The 22,095-nt window shown below is 50.6% G+C and overlaps 1 protein-coding gene across 2 annotated transcripts in view; it reads left to right on the top strand.

Moving 5' to 3' along the window:
- The first annotated feature begins 1,846 nt into the window (after positions 1–1,846).
- Positions 1,847–22,095, top strand: part of PVR (PVR cell adhesion molecule) — a 29,750-nt gene continuing 9,501 nt past the window's right edge. Inside the window, exons 1-8 of one of the 2 annotated variants that reach the window (XR_005723221.1) lie at positions 1,847–2,285; positions 5,274–5,633; positions 7,547–7,837; positions 9,711–9,828; positions 13,874–14,022; positions 15,174–15,293; positions 17,201–17,232; positions 17,678–17,893. Coding sequence is in view for 1 of the 2 variants with exons in the window: in XM_040252580.1 (XP_040108514.1) it covers positions 2,204–2,285; positions 5,274–5,633; positions 7,547–7,837; positions 9,711–9,828; positions 13,874–14,022; positions 15,174–15,293; positions 17,201–17,232; positions 17,678–17,710 (1,185 nt within the window). In the remaining variant the exon portion in view is untranslated. Of the gene's footprint in view, positions 2,286–5,273; positions 5,634–7,546; positions 7,838–9,710; positions 9,829–13,873; positions 14,023–15,173; positions 15,294–17,200; positions 17,233–17,677; positions 19,438–22,095 lie in introns of those variants that run through there. The other variant, XM_040252580.1, reaches the window with a different exon arrangement.

Below are 22,095 nucleotides of genomic sequence, written 5' to 3'. Positions count from 1 at the left end.
AAACATTGGTGAGGGCAGGGGGCAGTCACTAACCATCCAGAGTCAGAAAGGTGGCTATTGAAACCACAGTAGCCGAAGCTGGGAGCCCTGGGAGGAGGGGGAACCCCAGAGGTGACATCACAGTTCAAGGGAGGAACAAAGCAACAGCCAGTTTCCCAATTTGGAAGTTACTCACAGGCCCTGAACAAGAGTGCCAGAAAATTCAGAAATTTCCCAGAGACCAGCTTCCACATTTCCATTCAGAAATTCACCTACGTACACGCAGAGCAAGAGACACTCAGCATCAGAATCGCCTACCCACGGCTGCGCGGCAGGAGTGGGCTCCAGGACCAAGGCAGAGAGGGCAGCAGGAAGCGGAACCCTCCGAACTGGCCAAAGTCCAAAGGGGGAATTTTCTAGAAAGACATGAGGATGTCACAGAACAAGGGTCAGAATGGCTAGGGGGCCAGGTGGGGACCCTGGCTAGGATGAACAGGATTGGGGACGAGGAAGTCTCGCAAGTTTTCTGTCTGAGCACAGCGCTGTCTGGCCTCTCTGCCATCTCTTCATCCTCTTCCACCTCACCCTCTGCCCTGTGTTTCTCTCTCTCTCTTTGTATCTTTTGTGTCTTCTCTTTCTCCCCAACTCTCAGTGACTATCTCTGAGAGAGAATTAATCTCCATTCCTCTGTCATCCCTCCACTTCTGTCTTGGTCTCTCCCATCTCTCTCCCTCCTGTACGTTCATCCCTAACCGTTATCACCCCCAGACACGTCGCTATTCTGTGTACTGCTCTTTTAGTGGCCTGTTTTCTTCCAGTAGAAGTGGGCTTCATGAAGGCAGGGATTTTTGTCTGTATTGCTTTCTGCTGCGTCCCCTGTGCCTGGAATACTGCCTGGTTCAATAAGTATCTGTGGAATGATAACTGAATGAACTGTCATTCTCATCTAAGTGAGGACATTCATATTCAATATCATCAAGATTATTTTCTAATAACTATAAAGCAACATGAGTTGTTATTTGTGATCGTGGCTCTTTACTGAGTACAAAATATAAACCAGGAATTGGACCAAGTGTTGTAGAGAAGCAGCCAATTCTGACTCCAGGTTGGAACTGTTTCTTTGACTTGCTTTTTGTTGCTTTTGTTATTATAATCATACAGAATGGCCCACCTCAGAGAATCCTGCCCCTCTGCCCGACTGTTAAATTAAGGGTTTAATTTAATTAATTTTAAAGGTTCAGTCCACCTACTGATGGCACGAAGAAATAAACACATTCCCTGCCTCAGGTTTGCCTTTCTGGGAGATGTTTGCAAGATTAATGGCTTTTTCACTTTGCCTCCTCACCTGCTCCCATCTCTGATCTATAAAAGAACCTGGCACCCAGACCCTATAAGATGGTTATTTTAGAGGCACTAGCCTGTTTATCTTCTCATTCAGGCGGCACCTGGAGTAAAATCTCTTCCTTGCCTCAATCCCTCATCTCTCATTCATTGGCCTGTCCGGCAGCGAGCAGAGCCAGCTTGGACTCGGTAACAAGCAGTTGCATGTTTAAGTCTTTACAAACAGACAGGGAATTATTATCCTGTCCTTTTTTCAGATGAAAAAACTGAGGCCCCAAGAGGAGAAGCAACTTGCCCAGTATGACCCCAGGGGTGGCAGCTTTGGGGGTTAGGAGCTCAGGATCTGTCCCCATGATAGACTCAAATCCCCTTTAGAAAGTCGCTAAACCACCTGCCTGCAGTGCTGGAGGAAACCCCAGCTGGATCCCCGGATGGGGAAGATCCCCTGGAGAAGGAAATGTCTACTCACCGTAGTATTTCTTGCCTGGGAAATCCCATGGACAGAGAGGAGCCTAGCGGGCCACAGTCCGTGGGGTCACCAAGAGTAGGACACGACTCAGCGATTGAAACAAGGACACATCCCAACCCATGTCCTGAAGTCACCGACGTAAAGGACGGAGGAAGAGGCAGTACTCGGCGCCTCCGCGGGCGCCAGAGGAGCCAGACGGGCACCTGCGTGGGCGCCCATTTTTACTTCTTCCTCGCGGTTAGTCCAAGGAGGTCCTTCCCGAGGCTGCGGCGGCCGAGTGACGCCGGGATTCCTGCGCAGAAGGTGCAGAATCATTACGAGCCGCGCCCACGTGGCCGGCAGAGCGAGCGGACGCTAGGCTCGAGCAAAGGAGACCGGGCGCGCCCTGCCCAGGAGCGCCGGGAGGAAGCCGGCATGGGCCCTGCCTTTCTCTTCACTCGGCGGCTGCTGCTGCTGCCATTCCTGCTGCCGTTGTTCTGGGCGCCCCTGGAAGCCGGTGAGTGACCCCGCGCGATCGGGCGGCCCCCGTTCCCCCTCTCCCTCCCCACCGGCCCGGGCGCTCGCCCCACCCTGAGTTGCTCGGCGGCCTTCGCCGCCCGCCAGCCCGCCCGCTCCCCTCCGCCCCAGTGATGCAGGAACGCCGGGCCTGGGCCAGACTCTCCTGATAGCTTCCCGGATAACCGCCGGACTTCGGGAGATTTCTGAAGGGCAGGGAGGGCAGGCCTCCGGGGAAAAATAGAGCGGAAAGTGAACTTTCTCGGCGCCGCACCTGCCCGGGCATCACACCCGCGCACCTGCTCCCTATACCAGCGCAGCCTTCTCCCCAGCCCTCAACAGCTAGTTAACAGCCACCGAAGATGCTTGATGAGGGGAAGGAGGGCAGCGGCAGACAACCCCATTCTCTCGTTCCCCTTCGACCGCGCCTGGCTCTAGGCCGCGGCCATTCATTCATTTACGCATTCACCCCACGCACGTTTATTGAGTGCCTACTATGGGCCGCATTTCCGCATACGGGGAGTATAGCTCTGATTTCAGACAGACGTGAGTTCAAAATAGCTTTTGGCATTTATTGACTGTGTGACCTCAGGAAAATGACCTGAGCTCCCTGTTTCCCTGAAATGTCTGCTGGGGGCTGGGAGGAGGAAGGAGAGGAGAATGGAATCCCACCTACCTTGTAAGATGGTGTCTTGGAAACACTCTGAGCTAGATGCTCTGAAGAAAAACACTAATGACCGTGATGATTCACACGAACAGTAATAATACTGAACACAGACTTGAGGAAACCAGAGTCTCCTCATTTCTCAAAAGGTCTCAACCCAGGCTCTGCCCCCTCCCTTTCTGGTTTACCCAGGCAGATAGCTTGACCATGCAAGGCTCACGACCCCTCTGTCCAATGAGGGTGAAAATCCTAGTGCTAGGAGTGTGGATCTCATGGACCTTGGAGAGGGTTGGAGGAGGACTGACCCAAGGCAGCAGCTCAGGGGCCTGGCACGTGGTGGAACTTGGGCCTGGCTGTGACGCAGGGTATAAGCCTAGAGAAAGGCCACTTCACCCAGTGTCATCCTCACAGAGGTCTTATCATCAGAGAAGGAGACACACTTGCCCAGAGCCGCACAGCACGATAGAGCTGGCATTCGATCTGAGACTAGTGTGCTCAGCTCACCACTCAATCCCCTCATGTCCAGACTGAGTCCTCCCTCCACACACCTCGCTCCAAGCACCCCAGTCCACTATGTCCTGACCTCCTCTTCCTTATAGCAGTAATTATAATATTCACTGGTATAGAGTGCTTGGCATATGTCTTTAGGTAAATTTCTTCATTTAGTCCTCCCAACTCCATCTTAAGTAACAACCACCCCCATTTTACAGATGAAGAAATGGAGGCTCAGGGGAGTGAAACCACGGGTACAAAAGCCACAGTTAGTGAGTGGAAGGATTGAGATTCAAAGCACTTAACTCCTTTTCGCCTTCTCCTTTATCCCAATTATTATTAATAAGGATGCATAACATTGTGTTTATCAATGTGGATAAAAGTCAACACGTGTTGAGGATCAGTGTGTGCAGGGACCCTAGGGAGAATGATTTTCATATGGAGTCTGTGGATTAGAGATCGGGAGTCTCGACTGAAGATGGCCCAGGTTCAAATCCCACCTCTGCCACTTGCCCTCAGTGTGACTTGGAGCAAAAGACTGTGCTTTGGATTTCCCCTCTGTAAAGTGGGGCTGACAGTGGTGCTTTTGCCTCAAGGTGCTGCTTAAGGACTAAATGCTGGGAGATGTGTGTAGCCCTCAGAACAGCTCCTAATCTGTGTAAGCAACCCCAGAACGTTAACTGTAATTAGTCCTGTTTTACAAACTAGCAGAAAAGAATCCGAGATGTTAAGGAATCTGCCTGAAGCCCTCACAGCAGACAGCTGAGGGGATCCAAAACCTGGGGGCTATAATCACCTCCCTTCTTTTACAAAAAAAAATTTTTTTTTGGATGTGGATGCTTTTTAATGGTCTGTATTGAATTTGTTGCAATCCTGCTTCACTTTTATGTTTTGGCTTTTTGGCTGCAAGGCATATGGGATCTTAGCTTCCTGACCAGGGATCAAACCTGTGCCTCCTGCATTGGAAATCTTAACTACTGGACCACTAGGAAAGTCCCATCAACTCCCTTCTTATGCTTGGACCCCCCTACAAACATTTTCCCAACCTAAGGCCACAAACAGTAATAATACTACTTTATTTCATGGATCCTAAGACGTTGAGTTTCTTCCCCTTTGTGTGTGTGTGTGTGTGTGTGCACGTGTGCATGCTCAGTCACTCAGTCGTGTCCAACTCTTTGTGACCTCATGAACTGTAGCCTACTAGGCTCCTCTGTCCATGGAATTTTCCAGACAAGAATACTGGAGTGGGTTGCCTTTTCCTACTCCAGGGGATCTTCCCCTTCCAGGGACTGAACCAGCATTTCCTGCATTGGCAGGTGGATTCTTTACCATTGAGCCACTGAGAACCCCTTCTTCCCCTTCCCATACGTCTAAATCGGAAGTGCTCTAACAGCGTCCCAGTGCATCTTAAAATTGATGACTGGAGGTAACAGAAAAGTTTTGGAACTAGAGAGTGATGTTCTCTGCACAACATCATGAATGTACTTAATTGCCACTGGAGTATATGTTTTAAAGTGGTTTACGAGGCAAATTTAATTTTTAACCACAACACAGAGGCAATTTTTTAAATTGATGATGCTGAGATAGAGGATATACGGTAATAACAACTCAAAGGCATGGGGTGGGGGGGCCGCGGACTGGCGGTGAGGGCGGGGACCCAGTGGCAGACCCAGTCCAGCCCCCATCTCATCCTCACCCCTGGACCAGGACTGGTGCTCCGCATCCCCGTTCTCCTCAACACACGCACACCCAAGGGGTTCCAAGCTCCAGGAGCCCCCTGCCCCATCCGGATCAGGGACACTCAGATGTGACCCACCCTGTGTTTCCCCGCAGGGACCAAGATAATCACAGTGCTGGCCCCAGTCCAGGTGTCCGGTTTCCTGGGAGAAACTGCTACATTGCCATGCAAACTGCACCCCCTGGAAGACAATGTGACGGTGACGCAAGTGACCTGGACGAAGCAGAGCCAGGCAGAGCCTGCCCGCAGCGTGGCGGTCTACCACCCCACCCAGGGCCCCAGCTTCCACAAATCCAGCCGGTTGGAATTCTTGGCCGCCAAGTCCGGCGAGAAGCTGTGGGACGCCTCACTGGCTATTCGGGAGTTGCGCGTGGAAGATGAGGCTAATTACACCTGCCAGTTCGCCACGTTCCCTAATGGTGACAAGAGCGCTCAAACCCAGCTCCGTGTGCTCGGTAAGCCGGGAGGAGGGGGGAGCCGAAAGGGAGGGATGTGGAGTCAGATAGGGAGGTAGGCAAAGAGAGGGAAGGGCCCAGGAGGGAGGGAGAAATTCCGAGGGAACAAAAGGAGGTCGGACGCAGGGGAGATGAGAAGGGGAGGGTGTCAAGGACCGGAAGAGAGTCAGAGGTCTGGGATGTAAGATCTTGGAGACTGTGGGCCCAGGGGATTGGAGGATCTGGGGCTGCTGGTGGTATAGGGGGGACAAGCTTGGGCAGGTGGATTCATCTTGAAAGCTGCTTTCTTCATCTGTGAAAGAGGCTTAGTAACGGTTCTGCCTGCCTTCAGAAAGCTATCCTGAGGGTACAAGGAGTTCATCCAGGTGAACCGCTTAGAGCAGAGACCAATGTGGGCTGGGGATAGTGAGTCAGTTATTGTCACTCCCTTTGGTGAGGAAGTGAGTGAGTGACTGCTCCATCATGTCTGACTCTAGCCCACCAGGCTCCACCCTGTGGGATTTGCCAGGCAAAAGTAGTGGAGTGGGTGGCCGTTTCCTGCTCCAGGGCATTTTCCCAGCCCAGGAGTCGAACCGTCTCCCCTGTCTCCTGTATTGCAGGCAGGTTCTTTACCCACTGAGCCAAAGGGAGAGTTGAAATAGACTGGGAGGGGAAGATTCTGATATCCAGGAGTGGAGGGCTTTCTCCAACCGAGGTGGCGGGGGGCGGAGGGGATGCCCTTGGCATTGTCACGGAAACATGTGTTCATTTTTATGAGTACCAGAGAAAATATGACAGGCCTTCCTCTTGGCAACTGAGTATGAAGTCTCTTTGCCTCGGTTTTCTCATCTGTGAAATGGAGATTGCTGTGAGGATGAATAAGAGCTCATGCTTCTTTTTTGCTTCTGTGTCAGGAACTGTTCTGGGCCTTGTATGAATGACTCACCATTCTCCAGGGGGTCTTCCCAATGCAGGGATCGAACCTGGGTTCCCTGCATTGCAGGCAGATTCTTTACCATCTGAGCCACCAGGGAAGCTCACTATCACTTTCTGTGTCAGGAACTGTCCCGGGCCTTGTGTGAATGACTCATAAAAGATTAATTCCTTGGAACAGTGCCTGACACATGCCCCCAATCAAAGGCATCTCTCATCATTTCAGAGAATTTAAAACTTCACGTCTTAGGATTTAGGATGAGAGTAAAACAGAACCGGTGAGTCAAATTAAAGAGAAATCTTGGGTAAGAAGAACACAGGTACTGAGGGAAAAGGAACCACATGAAACCCCACGTCTGGGAATCACCAGAATGGTTAAGAAAATGGGCAAGGTAGTTTTACAGTCAGACAGACCTTGTGGGAAGACCTAGTTCTGACATTTATGACTATGGAACCTTGAGCCAGTCCCTCTTGTCTGAATCTCCAGAGCACAGCTCAGCTCTCCCCTCCTCCGTGAAGCCCTCAGTAACCACATCCCTGAGATTCAGGCACCCCTTCCGGGATCCCCCATCCCAGCCTTGCCCAGTCTGAGTCATCACTGTCTGGGGAAATCCGTCTTCCCTTCCAATGGTCCATCCCATGAAGGCAAGTTGGGGCTGTCTCAGTCCTTCCTGAGTCTTCAGTACTGCCCATCACAGAGCCAGGCACCGTATTCAATTACCAATCATAATTATATATATTGAGCACGTATTACCTGCCAAGTTCCGTTTTAAGAGCTTTACCTATAAATTCTCATCGCTGGTCATCCTCTCCTTATCCCCAGTTGACAGACAAGGAAACTGAGGCACGGACTTGCCCAAGGCCACCCTACGGCTGGGCCAGAGCAGGGATTTGAACATGGCCACATCCAGTACCCTCATCTCGGTACTGCCCTGCTGCTGAGATGTTTGTTGCGTGACTGCTGGTGAGGCATAACCCGTGTCTTTTGCTCCTCTTCTCAGCCCGGCCCCAGAACAAGATTGAGACCCTGGACATCCCGCTCAGCCCAAACCCTGTGCCGGTGGCCCGCTGCATCTCCACAGGAGGTCACCCACCTGCCCGCATCTCCTGGTCCTCAGATGAAAAGACCAATACCACCCAGGTGCCAGGGCCCCTGCTTGGCACCGTCACCGTCATCAGCCTCTTAATCTTAACACCTTCCAGCCAGATGGACGGCAGGAACGTCACCTGCAGAGTGGAGCATGAGAGCTTTGAGGAGCCCGTGGTGCTCCGCATGACCCTGGCTGTGTCCTGTGAGTGGGTCTAAGTGTAAGCAAGGGCGGGAGGGGCTGCCAGACTGTCTCCACCCTCCCCTACACTGACTCCGAGGGGCACTTTCAACATTACATCATTTCATCATCAGAGCTGGCTCTCTGACTAATGCCTTACACCCATCCCCACATCGTCTACACCGACTCCGCTGGGCCATAGATAACCCTGTCCTTTATTGTCTATACCAGCTGCTTCTTTTTTTTTCCCCCTTTTGGCCGTACCACCGGGTATGTGGGATCTTAGTTCCCTGTGCCTACGTGCACGCTGTCACTTCAGTCGTGTCCATCTCTTTGCGACCCCATGGCCTGTACCAGGGTCCTCTGTCCATGGGATTCTCCAGGCAAGAATACTGGAGTGGGTTGCCATGCCCTCCTCCAGGGGATCGTCCCCATCCAGGGAGTGAACCCGAGACTCTTATGTCTCCTGCGTTGGCAGACGGATTTTTCACCACTAGCACCACGTGGGAAGCTCCTTAGTTCCCTGACCAGGGATCAAACCCATGCCCTGTGCAATGGAAGCGCTGAGTCTTAAACACTGGACTGCTAGGGAAGGACTCTACCAGCTTTTTATACCACAGTTCACACTGCTCCCTGGGGGCCGCTGTCTACACGGACGCCCCACATACGCTCTCTTGAGCCTGCACACAGCGCCTACACCCTCTTCCCTGGGCAACTGTCCACACTGACCTTGGGCACACTGCTACACTGCTTCCTCACCAGCAATACCAGCTCCCTTGTGTTTCCTCCACTGCCATAGTACCGTCTGGGCTTCCCAGGTGGCGCTACTGGTAAAGAATCCGCCTGCTAATGCAGGAGATGCAGGTTTGGTCCCTGGGTGGGGAAGATCCCCTGGAGGAGGAAATGACAACCCACTCCAGTATTCTTGGAAAATTCCACAGACAGGAGGAGGCTGGTGGGCTACCGTTCCTGGTGTCACACAGAGCTGGACACTGCTGAGCACACACACACACTGTTATCTACACTGGCTCCTGTGGGCCCCAGACAGCATTTCCCTCACTGTCTACACCACTCCTTTAGGCCACCAGCTGAGGGCAGTTGGCAGTTGAGCACTGCTGCCCTGACCCCCTGCATTTTCTACTCTGGTTCTCCTAGATACTCTTTCACACCGACCCACAACATTGTCTACACTGGCTCTCCTAGAGAACTGCCTACATTGTCCCCACCCCCACCCGCCGTGTAGTCTACACTCCCCTCTGCCCCACTGTTGTCTACACTGGCTCATCTACGGACTGGGTCCTCCCGTCACTGTCTGGACTGACTACTCCCTGCCTGACAGTTGCTGCACTGTCTACACCCGACCCCCTCAACTGGATCTGAGTGAGGAGGGTGTCTAAACTGACTCCTTCCCAACACACATACAAAAACACCCTGTCTCACTGGCCTTCCCCCTGGAGACTTTAAAAATCTTCCCTGTTGATCACATTTGAGTTGGGTAAGACACAGACTGAATGCAGTCATCCAGGATTCTCTCCTGCAGGACTTGTCAGAGCCTTGAATATGCTCACATATGTTATGAACACCCAGAAGGAGGCTTTTTCTCACAGGACATCCCAGGCATGCCAAGACCTTTGCTTTATAGGGAAAACTAATAGAGAAGCAGGTCCTGAGAAGCACTGTCTGTGACCCCCCCTCCTAGCACCCTGCTGAGGACTCCCAGGCTTCTATTCTTGGGGCGGAAGCTGGAACCCATTGCCCAGACCCCTCCCAGGCCTCTCCACTTTGCACTGTTCCCCAAACCTGTCAAGGCCCTCTTCCTGTTGTGACATGAATCCCAGCTATCTTTAGGCCCTTTGAAGGCTCCCTGTCTCTGAGCCTGTGTGTCTGTTTCCCCCAGACCCCCCCGAGGTCTCCATATCCGGCTATGATGACAACTGGTACATTGGCCGTAGAGAGGTTGCCCTGAACTGTGATGTCCACAGCAAACCAGAGCCCACGGGCTGCAACTGGACCACGTGAGTTCCTGGGTCAGAGGAAGGAGGGACTGGGGGCCTGGACTCCAGGGTCTGAGGGAGGAGGGGCTGGGAGTCTAGACTCCTGGGTCTGAGGAAGGAGGGGTGTAGGCAGGAAAGTTAAAAACAAAACAAGAAGTCAACTGTGGGCCCTCAGGAAAATATCTTGTATGCATAGCGTTAATGAGGTAATGAAGTCCAGGTTTGTTGACACACCTGCTCTTTACGGGGTGCCTGCTGTGTGCCAGGTACTTACCTGCACCCCATGTGATCCCCACACTCCGGCCACAGTCTGCACTATCACCAGGCCCGGGTTAAAGATCTGCCCGGGAGCTATGGTCCTCTGCCCAGGCACACAGGTATAGAGGTGACTCTCCCATCGGTGTCTGGCTCCAAACCCAATCCTCTTAAGCCCTGGACTGTGCCACCTCCCCAGCCACCTTGTGTAACCTGCTCAGTCACCTCTTAGAGAGCAAATACTGTCCCACCCCCATTCTCATTTAAAAAAAAAAATCTATTTATTTGGCTGCATCAGGTCTTAGTTGCGGCACGTGGGGTCTTTGTTGTGGCGCACAGATGCTCTAGTCGTGACGTGCACGCTCAGCAGTTGCAGCGCACAGGCTCAGTTGCCCCAAGGCATGTGGGATCTTAGTTCCCCAAGTAAAAAATCGCTCAGTTGTCTCCGACAGTTTGCAACCCCATGGACTATACAGTCCGTGGAATTCTCCAGGCCAGAATACGAGTGTGTAGCCTGTCCCTTCTAGAGGGAATCTTCTCAACCCAGGGATCGAACCCATGTCTCCCACATTGCAGGCTGATTCTTTATCAACTGAGCCACAAGGGAAGCCCAAGAATGCTGGAGTGGGTAGCCTATCCCTCCTCCAGGGGATCTTCTCAACCCAGGAATCGAACCTGGGTCTCCTGCATTATAGGCAGATTCTTGACCAACTGAGCTACAAGGGGCCAAACCTGCATTACAAGGCAGATCCTTAACCACTGGAAGCTACCACCAGGGAAGTAACCCCCTCCTGATTTTCTTGATTGAGGAGCAGAGCAATCAAAACACTTCCTCAAATTCCTACTGAGACTAAGGATAAGAGTGGGGAAAGCTAAAGGCAAAGGGGTAAATGGTTTACCCTAATTTTTATTGGGCCCAGTTTTTGTTATTACACAAATAACTTATGAGCACTGTAGAAACTTTAGGCAGTATGGTTAAAAGTAAAAAGAAGAAAATAGCTCTTATAGTCCTATACCCAGTCATCTCCAGAAACATCACTGTTACCCTTTGTTATACATCCTTCCTGTTTTTTTATCAATGTTTCTAGAAAAAAAAGAAACTGTGCTGTATGTATAATTTTGAAAACTTTCCTCTGTCCATGAATACATTTCTTTCGTCTTTGTTTCGTCTTTGCCACACCTCACAGCATGTCTGATCTCAGTTCCCTGACCAGGGATGGAACCCACACTCCTTTGCAGTGGAAGCGCAGAGTCTTAACTGCTGGGCCACCAGGGAAGTCCCTCTCGTGAACACTTTTCCATGTCAGGGCACATAGATCTATCTTCCCTTAGCATTTTATCAGGAAATCTTTCAAGCCTACAGAAGTCTTGTAAGCATTTTCCAGTCAACATTCAAAAGCCTGCTGTGTAGATTCTCACACTAACATTTTCCTGGACTTGCTTTATCACATTCCTGCCCTTCGGTCCATTCCTCTTGCCATCTATCCAACAGTCGCTCATCATTTATGCATTTCAAATCCCCAATACCTGCTTCTTTGAGGCGCTAGGACTCTGTCACAAATGAGGCTGTCAGTGACATAACCGGTCCCAGCTGGGGATACAGAGGTGCTTTCCCATTTTTGACTATGCAAATGTTGTAGTGGGGGGCATCCCCGTCAGTCCACCTCTGTGGACAGCCAGGCATGTCTCGATGGTTGGCCAGCAGAGCTGCCAATCAAAGGTTTTCAATTGGTATTGACAGCTGGCCTTTACCTTCCTGTCTCAAAGCACCGCAATTCAGCCTCACGAACCATACAGCCAGCTTTCCATGCCAGCTCTGCAGAATACCCAAACCCATGCCCCGGTCTCCTCTGTCCATTAAACCAGTGTTTCTTTCTTTCTTTTAAAATATTTATCTATTTATTTGGCTGCACTGGGTTTTAGTTGTGCCATGTGGGATCTTGTTCCCTGACCAGGGATAGAACGTGGGCCCCCTGAATTGGGAAGTCGGAGTCTTAGCCACTGGCCTACCAGGGAAGTCCCTAAACCAGTGTTTCTTGACTACTTACTGTGTGTCGGATGCTACTGACCCACGTGCTGCCTGCTAAGTCACTACAGTCATGTCCGACTTTTTCTGACCCCCATGTACTGTAGCCCGCCAGGTTCCTCTGTCTGTGGGATTCTCCAGGCAAGAATACTGGAGTGGGTTGCCATTCCCTCCTCCAGGGGATCTTCCCCACCCAGGGACTGAATTTGCACCTCTTGGGACTCCTGCATTGGCAGGTGGGTTCTTTACCACTAGCACCACCCACAGGCTTCAGTAAATGAAAAAGAACCAAATTCCCCCCTCTCAAATCTCCAGATCTGGGGAGAGAAACAAACAAGGTAACGTTGGAATTCCTTGGTGGGTCACAAGTTATGTTTCCACACTTTCACTGCCAAGGGCCCCTGGAGTTCAATCACAGGTCAGGGAACGAAGATCCCACAAGCTTTAGGGTGTGGCCAAAATTAAAAAAAAATTTTTTTTAATTTAAAGAAAAACAAACAAGATACCATTTTTTAAGGATGGAGTGTGTCAGGTGGTGATAAATGCTATGGGAAAGATCTTGTAGAGGAGGCTGGGGGTCGCTACAATTGAAAGCGGGTAACCAAGGAAGGTGTCACAAAGGTGAGGTCTGAGTAGAGGACTGAAGTAGGTGAGGGTGAGCAGTGCGGGTACCAATGGGAAGGGCATTCCAGGCATAGGGAACAGCATATGCAAAGACCCTGAGGTGGGAACATAACTGAAGCTTCCAGGGCCAACAAATCAGACACAATGGATATAGAGGCAGGAGCAAATGGATCCGTGCATCAGGGGGCCAGCTTGTGTGGGACCTGTGCCCATGGTCAGGACTTTTCCTTTACGGAAGGGCTCTGGACAGAGGGCTGAAGAACTGATGCTTTCGAATTGTGGTGCTGGTGAAGACTCTTGAGAGTCCCTTGGACTGCAAGGAGATCAAACCAGTCAATCCTATAGGAAATCAACCCTGAATATTCATCAAAAGGACTGGTGCTGCAGCTGAAGCTCCAATACTTTGGCCACCTGATGGGAAGAGCTGACTCACTGGAAAAGACCCTGATGCTGGGAAAGATTGAGGGCAGCAGGAGAAGAGGGCAGCAGAGGATGACATGGTTAGATAGCATCATTGACTCAATGGACATGAATTTGAGCAAACTCCAGGAGATAGTGAAGGACACGGGAGCCTGGAGGGCTGCAGTCCATGGGGTCGTAGAGTCGTTCATGACTTAGCAACTGAACGACAACAATGACTGGACAGAGGAGAGACTTTGGCTATGTTCTCTTTGTTTTTAATGTTTATTTGGTTTTGGTTGAGTTGGGTCTTCCTTGCAGCACGTGGCATCTCTCCAGGCATGGTGTGCAGGCTCCAGAGTACGTGGACTCTGTGGTTTGCAGCAGACAGTCTCTCTAGCTGAGGCGACTGGGCTCAGTAGTTTTGACTTGCAAGCTTAGTTGTCCCTCAGCATGTGAGATCCCAGATCCCCAACCAGGGATCGAGCTCACATCCCCTGGATTGATTGGCAGGCAGATTCTTAACCACTGGACCACCAGGCAAGTCTATCTGTGTGGATTTTGAACGTGGGGCAGACAGGGTTTGCTGGTAGGCTGGATGGGAGTGTGAGAGGCAGAGTTGGGGGAACGCTAGGCTTGCTCTGAACTTGTATTATAGACGGCGTGAGAGTTGCTATATTCCTGCTGTACAGTGAGTGCCCCAACACCGGTTACTCTAGGCCTCTGACTGAGACCACTTCCTCACCCATCTGTTTCTCCTAGGACCAAGGGAACCCTGCCATCCTCTGCTGTGGCCCAGGGCACTCAGCTCCTGATTCATACTGTGGACGAGACCATCAATGCGACTTTCATCTGCCTTGTCACCAACGCCCTAGGGACCAACCAGGCAAATGTGACCGTCCTGGTCAGAGGTGAGGAGCCCCCTGGGTGGGGAGAACAGAGGAACTTAGGATAGATATCAAAGAGGATATCGAAGTAGGATTCCCTCTGAGGGAGGGGTTTAGAGGTGGTCCCTGGTTAAAGGAGTCCCTCAACCACAAGAATGCTCCCAAGCTCCCATTCTTTCCTTAAGCCCCTCCTGGAAGGTTCAACAGGCTCAGCTTTACTGTCTGTTAACTCACCATGTGAACCATTGGAACCACTGTACAGCCACCTGGACACAGCTCCTCTGCAAACCCAGGCTGGGGTAGTTGCATAATGCCTCTTCCCAATGGACTCAGGGAGGCTTTTCCAAGTATATTAGACAGAACTCTGTCATTTGCAATTGGTAGAAGCACAACTCAAAATAGTCCAGGCAAACATGGGACTTTATTAGAAATTCACCTTCAGGTACGGTTAGATCCAAGTGCTCGGGCTGTGTAACCCAGGAACCTTTCTTGACCTCTATTGTCTCTGCTTTTCTTTTGCTGGCTTTATTCCCTGGCAAGCTTTCCCTTCAGGAAGGTAAGATGATCCCCAACAGTTTATAGGCTCACAGCCCACCAGTTTAGTAATCCCAAGGGAAAGAATACACCACTTTCAATAGCTCTAGCCAGAGTCTGAAGGCTAGCCCTCATTGGCTCAACTTAGGTCCCACCTCATGAACCAATTGCAGCAGCCAGAGAGAATGGAATGCTCTGATTGACCAGGCCCAGGTCAAAGTCCCATCCTCTGGCTGGTACACGCTGCTACATTTAAAATGGATAACCAACAAGGACCTACTATATAGCAGGTGGAACTCTGTTCGATGTTATGTGGCAACCTGGACAGGAGCGGGGGTTGGGGGGAAATGGATACATATATATGTATAGCTGAGTCCCTTCGCTGTTCACCTGAAATTAACACAACGTCATTTGTTAATCGGCTCTACCCCAACACATAATAAAAAATTAAAAAAAAAAAAAGAAAACCCAAGTCCCATCCTAGGAACCAGAGGGTGGGGTGAAGCCAGCTAAACCATATAGACTGAGGGGAGGCAGAACGGTAGCCTCCTTCAAAAGTGAAGTCTAACATTTTGGGGGGCAGGTGAAACCCCCCAAAAAAATCTCTCAGCTTAAATCTCTGCTTCCTTCTCCTCTGGCAGAACGTCCTAGGGAGCAATCACAAGAGGGCTTGTACGTTATAATCAGTACCATCCTGGCCTTGGTAATCCCTGTCGTCCTGGCGGTGTTCCTGATTTTTCTCTGCCGGTGCAGAAATTCCCGTGAGTCCCCTCTTTTTCGCAATATCCCCCGCCTGCCTGCTGTAAATGAACATCACCACAGCCGCCACAATTAAGCACCTACTATGAGCCTACAGGCTCTGTAGTAAGCTTTCCACGTGGCGACCTCTCCCTGAACCCTCATGCCAACACCATGAGGTTCCCCTGTTTGACAGACAGTGACACTGAGACCAGGGAGTTTTATTCATTGGATCACTGACTCATTTTTACAAAGTGGGAGCAGCTCCTGTAAGTCCTGAAACGCCACAGTAAGGACTTTGGCTTTCAATCCAGGTGACACAGAAGCTCCTGCCAAAGGGATGCAGTGTGGAATAACACTTAACCCCCTCACCCTCACTTTCCTTCATCTGCCTTGCTCAGGACTGGCTCCCTGAAAGGAGGGGTGGCCTCAATCCCTGGCTCTAAAAGGTGCCCAGATCCCTGGCTCAAGGGCTTTGCAAGGCTGTTCCCCTACCTGGAGCTCCCTTCCCCATGGCTCCCTCTGGCAAAGTCCTGTGGCTAATTCTGTAATCAAAAGAGCTACATTTTGGTGAGCACTTTCTCTGTGCCAAGCACTTCCTGTGCACAGCCCCCTTGAATGCTCACAACCACCCTGTAAAGAGATTCCCCCTGTGAGCCCATTTTACAGATGAAGAAACATTTGCTCAGAGAGGTGACATTACCTGCCAGCTGGCACACAGCTGGAAAGTCAAGAGTTAAAGGCAAATCTTTTGGTTACAAAGTTTTATTTGTTCAACCACTAAACAAAAAGGCCTCCTCACATCCCAGTGGGAAGCCCTCTCCTCCAGGGAGCCCTCCCTGACCTTTCCCTGAAATGAACCAAGCACCTGCTCTGGCCACCCCCACCCCCACCCCTTGCCCACTCAGGGGCATCATGGTATGGGGACTTGTCTGTCTCTCCAGTGGACTGGGAAACCCAGGAGCACAGAGCTAGAGCTGTCAGTCATGGTTGTGTCCCCAGCACCACCTACCACTGGATCAGGCACAAAAGAGGCATTTGAGGAAATGTTTGCTGAATGCATCATGTCCAGAGCCAGACAGTCACCATGGGCAAAAGCCTTACTGTGACTCAGTTTCCTCATCTGTGAAATGGGCGTGTCCATACCTGTTAATGTAAACCCAGCACTTACCATAGCATTTGGCACATTGTAAGCCACACGCTTGGAGAAGGCAATGGCACCCCACTCCAGTGCTCTTGCCTGGAAAATCCCATGGACGGAGGAGCCTAGTGGGCTGCAGTCCATGGGGTCGCTAAGAGTCGGACACGACTGAGTGACTTCACTTTCACTTTTCACTTTCATGCATTGGAGAAGGAAATGGCAGCCCACTCCAGTGTTCTTGCCTAGAGAATCCCAGGGATGGGGGAGCCTGGTGGGCTGCCGTCTCTGGGGTCGCACAGAGTCGGACACGGCTGAAGCGACTTAGCAGCAGAAGCAGTAGCAGTAAGCCACACGCTGGGTATTTTTGTCTGTTTTGTTTACATCTATATCCCCAGCACCCAGAATGCATCTGGCACAAAGCAGACATTTGCTATTTGCTGAATAAGTCCCTGTTTTATGGTTGAGGAAACTGAGGCACAGAGAGGTTAAGTCAATTGCCCATGGTCACACGGCTCCTAAAAGGACTGAGATTTGAACTCTTCCGTCTGGTTCCAGAGCCCATGCTCAATAAATGTTTATGTATACTTAATAACTGAAGGAATAACTAGATGAGGCCTATACCCAAGCTGTGTTTTTAAATGTAGGAGCCATTCTGGGACATGACTCCCCCATGTCAATAGCAGAGCCGGGACTTAGAATTCAAGGGGCCTGGTCACCCACGTGTGTCTTCTTCCCATGCTTTCCAGCATTGTTATCCACTTCTGATCACTTCTCCTCCTGTCTCCTCAGGTCGGAACCAGTACAGTCCCACTGCTAATGGGGTAAGTGTGGTGGTGGAGCTGAGGAGGGGGTGGGGGTCGTCACGAACCCCAGATTAATCTCCGTGGGCTTTCCCAAGAAAGGGCCAGGCATCTCTGTGCACTCGCAGCACTTAACCTGGGAATCTGCATTTTCAGATCTCCCCTTTCCTTCCCATTCATGAGCATACCTGGAGAAGTGCTGCCCTGGCTTCCAGGGTTGGGAAAGGAGCAGGCCTGCAGCTCTCTGCATGTTGCGCTTCGGCAGGAAGACTTTTTTTATAAGGGCTTGAGGTTAAAGTTAGGACAGGGGGTGAGAGGGTTGGCATCATGGACATGTGTTTGAGCAGACTCCAGGACATAGTGAAGGACAGGGAAGCCTGGTGTGCTGCAGTCCATGGGGTCGCAAAGAGTTGGACACAACTGAGCAGCTGAACTAGAGGCTAAAGTTTGTGTATTTCCCTAGAAGGTCAGCTATACAGCCATTGCCTGCAATTCCTAGGGTCCATCAACAGAGGGCACCGGGTGACAGCGTGGAGCTGGATGGTGAGATGGGAGCTGGTGAGGACGTGGATCTTCCAGCTGGACTTCCTCCCCTGCCTCAGTGGAGGGAGTCTCCCTCCAAAGACACTGGCCACCCTTCCCCTGCCAGACCTCAAGGGTGCCCCCTCTGCCTCACAACAAGGTGGAGGGCGAGTTCAGGGGTCTACAAGACCAGCCTCAGGTTGAGTCATTCGCTACAAGGACTATGGAACTCAGGAAAGCTGTTTACTCACGGATATAATTTCCTATACTGCAAGGATGAGATCAAGAGCAGCAATGTGAAAAGGCACGCAGGGCAGGGTCCTGGCACAAGCTTCTGGTTGTTGGGTCCTGGTGGAGTCATGTGAACAGCACTCACTTCTCCCGGCGATGACCTGTGCCCGCACACACAGAGTGTTGCCAAGCAGGAAAGCGCACCTGAGCCTTGGTTTCCAGAGATGTCAACCGTGTAGACATGGCTGACCACCATGCAGCTGACCTTGGCACCAACGTAGAAAGAGTTGAAGAAAGAGTGCGTGCATGATCAATCATGTCTGATTCTTTGCGACCCTGTTGGCGTCTGTGGGATTCTCCAAGAAAGAATTCTGGAGTGGGTTGCTGTTTCCTCTTCCGGGAGATCTTCTCGGCTCAGGGATTGAACCTGTGTCTCTTGCATCTCCGGCATTAGCAGGCAATTTGTTTACCACTGCGCCCCCTGGGAAGCCTGGCACCAACATAGGTCAAGCCATTATTGTGTGGCCTAATTCCCCCACCATGAATCACACCATCAGCATAGATAGCCCACAGCCCCAGGTAAACAAAGCCTTCTATCAGCCAGGACATTCCAAAGAAGGGCTAAGAGGTTACTTCACAGGAACCAGGGGCGCAAAGGGCCACGTCTTTTTTTGAACAGGTTAATCCTTTCCTGAATAGTAGGGCCACACAGAATGTTGCAACTACCAGAGGTTTTTTTGGTAAGAATTTGATTTCCGGCCTTGAGCTTCTAAATCTCTGATTTAGTTGAATCTTGGTGGCTTACAAGAAATAGTCACTGATCCTTGTCATCAGAAGAGAACCAGAGGCCAGAACTCAGCTGCCCCGGGACTGTCCAGGAGCAGGAGCAAGTGGTGGCCCTGAGCTGATGTGGTCCCCGGAGAGCATCTGTGGCCAGCGTGCTGGGGTTAACAAGACCTTGGTCATCCACCAAGGAAAGCAGGAAGTTGTTTCCAAAACAAGAAAGAAAAAATAGATGCTGAAGAATCAAAAGCTACAGCTGTGCAGCACAGTCTGCCCTCAGACCTGGATGGACATAGCCCAAGCCCCAGAACAAAGAGCTTCTCTGATACACTGACATGTTTATTTTATAACTTTCTGTGATCTTGGGGTCAGGCACCAGAATTCCTCTGTCTGTGTATCATATCAGGCAGATAGAGAATGCCAAGCCGGAAAGCAGGACATGAGCCACTCTGCAAGAGAAAGTGAGAAGGACGTGTGGGCTTCTGTCTGGGCAGATGGGAGAATGCAAAACAGAGAAGGGTGGGGAAGAGATGGAAGCCAGCCAAACGGGAGGGGTGGGGGCATGACAAGGCCAGTGGGGCTCCACAGTGCAGGGACATAAAGGGAGACTGATTACCTAGCTGCCACATAAACCCCTTGACTGTTCCCAGCCCCCAAACACCTTATTAAAGTTAATTTGTTACACCTCGAGTGGCTGTGTGCATGGGGGTCTTTTGTGGAAACTGGGGAGGAACAGAGTTTTGCCCAAACCGTCACCATGAGAGACAGATACAAAGGCGTGGAGACAAGACCCTGAATCAAGAGGGCCACAAAGAGGGGCTGCCCTGTTGGTCCAGTGGCTAAAGCTCCCAATGCAGGGGCCCCAGGTTTGATCCCTGGTCAGGGAACTAGATCCCACACACCGAAACTAAAGCCCCTGAATAGAACCAAGCACAGCCAAGCAGATAAATGGTGGTGGTGGTTTAGCTGCCAAGTTGTGTGCAGCTCTTGCAACCCCATGGACTGTAGCCCGCCAGGCTCTGTCCATGGAATTTCTCAGGCAAGAATACTGGAGTGGGTGGCCATAACCTCCTCCAGGGAATCTTCCTGACTCAGGGATCAAACCTGCAGCTCTGGTGTCTGCTGCCTTTGCAGGCAGATTCTTTAGCACTGCACCACCACCTGGACTTCAATGTGCACACCCTAATTTTAAAATGCTATATTGCTAAAAAAAAAAAATTCTAACCATCATCTGAGCCTTCAGTAAGTCATCATCTTTTTGTGACAGTAACACCAAAGATCACAGATCACAGACCATGATAACAGATAGAATCATGAAAAAAGCTTAAAATATTGTAAGAATTACCAAAATATGATACAGAGACACCAAGTCAGCAGATACTTTTGGAAAAATGACACAGACCGACTTGCTCAATGTGGAGCTGCTCAATTTATTAAAAAAAAAGACAAAACAAAACAGTATCTGCCAAGTGTAATAAGGCAAAGAGCCATCAAATGAGGTGGGCTTGTACATAAAAGCCTCAAACCAAAAGTTATAAAAAGATATCAGGGGCCCATTTTGAGTTTATTTGCACAGAAGTAATAAAGTGAGGGTTTAGCTCACTCCCTCAATAGATGACTGGATAAACAAAATCTGGTCTATCCACGCAACAGAATATTATCCAGCCATGAAAAGGGGTGGGGTACTAATGCACGCAACAGTCTTGGAAACATGATGCTAAATGAAAGAAGCCAGACACAAAAGATCATTTCTTGCATGATTCCATGTAAATGAAATATCCAGTATAGGCAAATCCATAGAGACAGAAAAGAGATCAGTGTTTATTGGGGCCTAGAGGGAGGGGGAATGGGGAGTGACTGCTTAGTGGGTTCAAGGTTTCCCTTTGGCATGATAAAAAATGTTCTAGAAATAGATAACTGATGGTTGCACAAGATCATGGACCTACAAGTGCCACTCAGTTGTACACATTAAAATGGTACATTGTATGTGGGTTTTGTCACAATAAAAAAAAATAATTTAAAATTTTTATTTAAAGAATTTTTTCATTCCCCAGAGATTACTGGAAGAATTTTCAGGAACCAATTAAACTCATGAAGGGTAGGTGAATTGTTGGAGAAAAAAATAATATTCTAACTGTTAAAGAAAAAATTACTTAATGACACCAGTTAAAACATGGTGTTCTCAGACACTCAGTCATGTCTGACTCTTTGTGACCCCCTGGACTGTAGCCTGCCAGGCTCCTCTCTCCATGGGATTTCCCAGGCAAGAATACTGGAGTAGGGTGTCATTTCCTCCTCCAGGGATCTTCCCCACCCAGGGATCGAACACACATCTTTTCCATCTCCTGCACTGGCAGGTGGATTCTTTACTGATAGCACCACCTGGGGAGCTCAGTTAAAGCATAAAGTGAAGGAAAGTGTTGGTGGCTCAGTCATGCCTGACTCTTTCCAACCCCGTGGACTGCAGCCTGCCAGGTTCCTCTGTCCATGGGATTTCCCAGACAGGAATACTGGAGTGGATCACTATTCCTTTCTGTAGGGGGTCGTCCTGACTCAGGGCTCCAGCCCAGGGCTCCCGCATTGCAGGCAGATTCTTTACCATCTGAGCCCAAGGCAGACTTTATTTAGGGAGATGGGGTCATCACCTTAGGTATAGGGAGCATCTGCCAAGGGGAGAGGGACTGGACCCAATTCCAAATCCAGTGTGGGCACGTGGGGATTCATAGCCAAGGAGCAGGCTGGGAGTCGGTGGATGGAAACCAACTAAGAGGTGGGGATAAGGAGGGAGATCTCGGTGGGGCTCCTGGGTACAAAAGCCTTTCTGTGTCCCCCATTTCTTGATTATAGGAAAGATGCTTCATTCAGCCTCCCTGACCTTCCCAGAGTTCCAAGAGAAGGTTCAAACAGTTGCTGTCAATATTAGGGAGAGGAGAGGGTTCAGAGAGAGCTTCCCTGGTGGCTCAGACGGTAAAAGCATCTGCCTGCAATGCGGGAGACCCGGGTTCGATTCCTGGCTGGAGAAGGAAATGGCATTCCACTCCAGCACTCTTGCCTGGAAAATCCCATGGACGGAGGAGCCTGATAGGCTACAGTCCATGGGGTCGCAAAGAGTCAGACACGACTGAGCGACTTCACTTCACTTCACTTCAGGGTTCAGAGACAAGGGAGGAACAGTCAAGAGAAATAATACACTTGGGGCAGGGTCCTGGTTCACCCTCAAGGGATACACGTAAACAATATCTTTGAGTTGTTTTGCACACACTGGAACCCCCACTAGATGGGAGAGGTTAAGGGGTGTGCTGCCCACAAGGACATAGACTCTAGACCGGTTGGCACCAGAAGGTTGAT

Source organism: Oryx dammah, unplaced genomic scaffold (genome assembly GCF_014754425.2).
Source record: "Oryx dammah isolate SB20612 unplaced genomic scaffold, SCBI_Odam_1.1 HiC_scaffold_13, whole genome shotgun sequence".
Lineage (NCBI taxonomy): Eukaryota > Metazoa > Chordata > Mammalia > Artiodactyla > Bovidae > Oryx > Oryx dammah.
The sequence above is the reverse complement of the archived record's forward strand: the minus strand, read 5'-3'. Positions and strand labels throughout refer to the sequence as shown.